Source organism: Salarias fasciatus, chromosome 16 (assembly GCF_902148845.1).
Source record: "Salarias fasciatus chromosome 16, fSalaFa1.1, whole genome shotgun sequence".
NCBI classification, from domain to species: Eukaryota; Metazoa; Chordata; class Actinopteri; order Blenniiformes; family Blenniidae; genus Salarias; species Salarias fasciatus.
Window position 1 is genome coordinate 21178521 of NC_043760.1, and position 5981 is coordinate 21184501.

Sequence of the window (5981 nt, forward strand, 5' to 3'; positions counted from 1 at the left end):
TCAGCAACATCTTTTCCCCTTTGCAGGGAGTCTTGTTCACCTTCATCTTATGGCAAGAAAGCAAACAGACTTATTCCCTGGTAGTTTAACAGACGATCCTTCAGCGTGCATTTACTCCTCAAACACTTCAGTCATAATGGTTTGAATACAGCTTTAATGTTTGTTTTTTTCAAACATACATCATTTAAATGAAACACAGCAGCAGTTTGACAGTGGATCCTGTACATTGAGCCAATTCTGACTGCTGTGTTGAATCTCCCAACATTTGCATCATTCATATTTTGCTGTTCTATATTGTTATTTAGAGTATAGTTGTGTTTTTACCATTTAAGTATCCCACATTGCATCATGAGCATCATTACCCAGCCAGTGGTCACTAAGCCGCAGAACTGTACCGTCGTCCGCTGCTTAAAAAAAAAAAAATCAGTAGATGAGGGCAGTGATGTGAATAACAGCCTTGATAAGTCAAAAACCTGCAGCTCAGTATATAGGGAGGGGAAAGTTAAAATGCTTCTTTCAACTTGAAGGATTAAAATGAAAATGAAGTTTCATTTGTACTTGAATTATTTTTAAACTCTAAAGAAAACTATCTGAACTGAGCAGGACCTGGGAGTTCTGATCTCCTTCACACACACACACACACACACACACACACACACACACACACACACACACACACACACACACACACACACACACACACACACACACACACACACACAGTTTAAGTTTTCCTGCAGGTGTAAAAGCAGACCGTGTAATGGTTATTTACTTGATTTCCAGACATGTGGGAGGTTCCCTTTGAGGAGATTTCAGAGCTGCAGTGGCTTGGCAGCGGCGCGCAGGGAGCGGTCTTCTTGGGGAAGTTTCGCTCTGAGGAGGTGGCCATCAAGAAAGTACGAGAGCAGAAGGAGACGGATATTAAACACCTGCGGAAACTCAAACATCCCAACATTATCAGCTTCAAGTGAGTCTAACCATTGAATTATTTTCAGTTTATGGAGCTCTGGCAGATTCCTCTTTGACGAATTCTGAACTTGTGTCACTCAAACTCATTTCCTTTTTCTTTTTTTCCTCTCTCCATCTTTCCAGGGGTGTGTGCACGCAGGCGCCCTGTTACTGCATCATCATGGAGTACTGTGCCCAGGGGCAGCTGTACGAGGTGCTGAGGGCAGGGAGGAAGGTGACACCCAGGCTGCTGGTGGACTGGGCCTCAGGCATCGCCAGCGGCATGAACTACCTGCACCTGCACAAGATCATCCACAGAGACCTGAAGTCACCCAAGTGAGGATCTTATCCTTCTGTTGTCACGAGACGAGACTCTCACAGACTTTACCTGGATCTTTTTCATTCTCACTTCTTCTGTAGGCAACATTTGTGTCACCTTGAAAGGTAGTTGAAGCAGAAACATCGCTTGCAGCTATGATGAGAATAATACAGACAAAATGAAGAATTTGCTTTACGTCGAATATTGAAGACTTTATTTCCTCCTGATTTATGTGGCAAGAGAGGTTTTTTTTTTCTGGTTTATCAGCAAATTCAAGCTTTCACGCTGCCACAGCAACAGCAATTAATCCGTCACTGACATTTACTGAAGTGCCATTTTGAGAATTAATAAAAGCTTAATTTAAGAGCAAGACAGAGTGTTCGGCCTTGTTCTGCTCATCCGCTTCGTCCTCTGCTTTCTCTGATCGATATCGTCATGCTGCAGCGCGGCCCAACACTGTATTAGTCAGCAGAATGACAGCGGGCTGAATGTGCTGGAAAGGTCAGCCTCATTTGGCTAATGGGGATGATTCAGACGCAGAAATGTGCTTCCGTAAAGATTGATTTCCAAGTGCTCTGAAAGAACGTTTCAGGAAAAACTTTAACCCGGTCAGCTCACCTCCTAATGTTTGCCTGACATTAGGCTGCGATCCACTTTATCAGTCCGACCTTGATGATAACTTTTCTATTTCTGTGTTTTTCAGCGTTCTGGTCACCCACAACGACACTGTGAAAATCTCTGACTTTGGAACGTCCAAAGAGCTCAGCGACAAAAGCACAAAGATGTCATTTGCGGGTACGGTGGCGTGGATGGCCCCAGAAGTAATAAGAAATGAGCCTGTGTCGGAAAAAGTAGACATTTGGTGAGTAGCAACAACTCACATGCTTGAAGGAATGTATGACTTAGAAATGTTTGTCACAGGATACATGGTGTAGCACTGGTAAAAGCCAGTTCTTGGGAGGATGATAGTGATGTTTGCACTTGTTTGTCGCAGGTCATTTGGAGTGGTGTTATGGGAATTACTCACTGGAGAGATTCCCTACAAAGACGTGGACTCCTCCGCCATCATTTGGGGCGTTGGCAGCAACAGCCTTCACCTTCCCGTCCCCTCCACCTGCCCGGACGGCTTCAAAATCCTGATGAAGCAGACGTGGTGAGCATGGGTCCTATAGAAACATTCATTGTTTTTTCCATTCTAAGTTGAATCCTAACCATGCTCACAGTTAAAATACTCTTGTTCTCACCACATCTATCTTCTGTGGCTTATTATTTATTGCATCCAGGCAGGGAAAGCCCAGGAACAGGCCGTCATTTCGACAGATTCTCCTGCATCTAGACATCGCCTCCGCTGATGTTCTGGGAGCCCCTCAGGAGACGTACTTCAAGTCTCAGGTATGAACCACGCCTGCAAAAGCACCATGAATCTTCACTTTGTTCATTGCAGAAGGAGTCTTTTCTCGCCTTAGTCATGTTCCATTTGAGTTTGTAATAGTTAGGCTGTGGCAGCGCTGCGCTCGGTCATCATTCTGACTGTGTTCATTAATATTACAGGCAGAGTGGAGGGAGGAGGTGAAGAAGCACTTTGAGAAGATCAAGAGCGAAGGGACCTGCATCCACCGGCTGGACGAGGAGCTGATCCGACGCAGGAGGGATGAACTCAGGTGTGTTACATAACCCACGTTGCAGACTGATGCGAGACAGTGCTGACTGCGACATGAAGCTAAGGTGTTGGAGCCAAACGGTTGATTGTATTTCTTGAATCTTGTCAGGCACGCACTGGACATCCGGGAGCACTACGAGAGAAAACTAGAGCGAGCCAACAACCTGTACATGGAGCTCAGTGCCATCATGCTACAGCTGGAAGTCCGAGAGAAGGAACTCATGAAGTACGCACATAAAAACAACACTTTACCGTTATTCTCAATACAGTTTTAAAGTTATGTCTTATAAAACGCTTTTGAGGTCCCTCATTTGTGTGTTTCTTGATAAATAAGTAAACAGTAAGGTGTTGTTTATTAGTTAGTTATATATAGGTCCATCGAATTTCCATCTCCCAGAGGGTTGATTAATGAAAGTACAGAACTCTGTGGAAGTGAACGCTGTTCGTCAATAAACAACACTCTGACTCGGCAGGAGGGAACAGGCGGTGGAGAAGAAATATCCCGGCACCTACAAGCGGCACCTCGTCCGACCCATAGTCCGAGCCAACGCTGTGGAGAAGCTCATCAAGAAGAAAGGAAGCATCTCCCACAAACCCGGGATGGCCTCCACCAAAAGGTCTCTGTAATAAGAAAACTGAAAACACTCTACACAGAGAGGCGTCAATTTTTTACTATCACTCTGCTGTTTTTAATCACATTACAATATGTAAATACTTCTTTAGATAATAACAAAATTTAGACAACAATGTATTTGAATTGAGTCATTTTTAAGATATTAAAGAAGAATAACTCCTGCCTGGAGTCATTGTTCTCATGTTGTCTGTATTTCCTGTCTTTCAGGCCCGACCTGCTTCGCTCTGACGGCATCCCCAGCCTCGACCCCCTCCCGTCGCCCTCGCCGCTGTCTGCCAGCCCGAAGGTCTCCACGCCGCCCGGAAAAGCTCGCTACCGGAGCAAGCCCCGGCACCGCCGGGCCAACAGCAAAGGAAGCCACAACGAGTTCCCCGCCGTGCTGAAGCCCGTAGCCGGCCCGGCCGAAGACACCCAGTCTCTCCAGGAGCCGCCGTTCCACCACCACCACCACCACCACCACCTCCCACCGTCCACCGAGGGGCCTATCCTCCCACTGAAGGGCCGCGAGGAGGCCGTGGTCAACTGTGCCAACAACCTGCGCTACTTCGGCCCCGCCGCTGCCCTCCGCAGCCCTCAGACCGACCACCTGCAGCGCCGCGTTTCCGGATCCAGCCCAGACCTCATCTCCACCGCCGTGGACGCAGACACGCGGCAGCGGACTTCCTCCGCCGGCACCAACCCCGTTCCGGGCGCGGGCGCCGGGTCGTTGTGTCCCTGCTGCCAGGCCCACCCCTTCCCCGGCTGCCTGCACTGCCAGGAGACCCCGCCTCCCTCCAGCCACCCGGAGCTGCCGCACTACTCCCTGCTCAACACCCAGGAGGGCGGCCAGCCCAACGCAGACCCCGCCCTGGACGGAGATGCCACCAAGACAGCTGAGCCGCAGGAACTCGACGCATCCCAGAACCCCCACCCTCTTCCCCCGGCGCTGCCTCGCACCATCAGACCGCTCAGGAAGGCGAGTGGAGCCGGAGCTCTGTTTTCGTTGGCGATCGAACCGTCACTACTGTGCTGTGAATAACAGCTGCTTCTTTCGCAGGGAGGCGATGAGTCATCCGAAGAAGAGGAGGGAGAGGTGGATAGTGAAGTGGAGTTTCCAAGGAGACAGAGGTAATCTACACTCAGTCGTGGAGTTTAAAAACTTGACCTTGGCTGTGTCGTAACTCTGTTACATCATGTGGGGCAAACGCACAAAGTCACCTCCAAACAACACGATGCAGACGAGTCTCAGTCACAGCGGAATAAAAAAATCTGAATCGTGTTTTATTTTTCCCCACAGACCTCATCGCTGCATGAGCAGCTTCCAGTCCTACTCCACCTTCAGCTCAGAGAACCTGTCGGTGTCGGACGGGGAGGAGGGGAACACCAGCGACCACTCGCACAGCGGGCCGCTGGAGAGGCTGAGCGCCAGCCAGGAGGAGCACCTGGACGAGCTGCTGTCGCACACGCCGGACATCCCCATCGACATCTCCACCCAGTCCGACGGCCTCTCCGACAAGGAGTGCGCCGTCCGGAGGGTGAAGACGCAGATCTCGCTGGGGAAGCTGTGCTCCGACGAACACAGCTACGAGGTCAGGACCGTGGATTCGTTCGTCTGCAGCGAAGAACTTAGAAGTTGTAGATGAGAGGCGTCAGATTTTGGCTCCTGAGGGCCACAGTCCTCTCTGCTCCAACACACAATGAGTGACTCAGCTTTCTGCAGAGCCTGACGATGACACACACATTTAATTTTGTGTGCTGGAGCAGGAACGCGCTGAATATGCAGGACATTTGCCTTCAGGACCAGGATTTGACTCGTCTTTCATTCACTTGCACATAGCTGTTCTGATTTGATTGACTCAAATTCCTTTACTCTGTTATTGATTTTCATTGAGGCGAGCGTAAACGCTCGTATCTGAACTTTAGTATCAAACTGCGACACAGACATTTACCAAACACTTTCCTTGCTTCTGTGCAGCAGAATCTTAATGATACATTGGTGAAATGTGAATAAGTTCTACTGCACTATCAATCACATTTGCGAGTTGAAATCTTGAGTTTGCAGTAAAAATATCAATATAATAATGCAACGAGTGCATCTAGCTCAACGTGACGATGTTGTAAAACTTCAGAAAGACTTGTTGTAAAACATCCGTCATTAAATTGAGCAAACTGGAGGCACGCAGTGTTTTTTAATTCAGTCGTAATTATGGATTCAGATCCGATGTGTGAGCTCAGCGTTTGTCTTTCTTATGCAGAGATTTGAACATTACAAACGAAGGACAAAATATTATGAGCTCTTTATCACTACACATAACTGCTGTTTTCTGTTGCTATATTGCTTTTTACCAATAAAAAAACTGTTGCCGTTTTCCTATATTGTTGCAGAATTAGAAATGAAGTGCCCTGATGTTGATGTTTCTGTTTTCTCGCCTTCCTCTCAG

The 5981-nt window shown here is 48.1% G+C and overlaps 1 protein-coding gene across 2 annotated transcripts in view; it reads left to right on the forward strand.

Moving 5' to 3' along the window:
- Positions 1–5981, forward strand: part of map3k13 (mitogen-activated protein kinase kinase kinase 13) — a 31612-nt gene that overhangs the window by 22230 nt on the left and 3401 nt on the right. For both annotated transcript variants that reach the window (XM_030111274.1, XM_030111275.1), the window contains 11 exons: positions 784–967; positions 1093–1284; positions 1971–2129; positions 2262–2420; positions 2551–2659; positions 2819–2928; positions 3037–3153; positions 3401–3544; positions 3769–4516; positions 4598–4668; positions 4838–5129. In XM_030111274.1, coding sequence (XP_029967134.1) covers positions 784–967; positions 1093–1284; positions 1971–2129; positions 2262–2420; positions 2551–2659; positions 2819–2928; positions 3037–3153; positions 3401–3544; positions 3769–4516; positions 4598–4668; positions 4838–5129 — 2285 coding nt within the window. The remainder of the gene's footprint in view (positions 1–783; positions 968–1092; positions 1285–1970; positions 2130–2261; positions 2421–2550; positions 2660–2818; positions 2929–3036; positions 3154–3400; positions 3545–3768; positions 4517–4597; positions 4669–4837; positions 5130–5981) is intronic.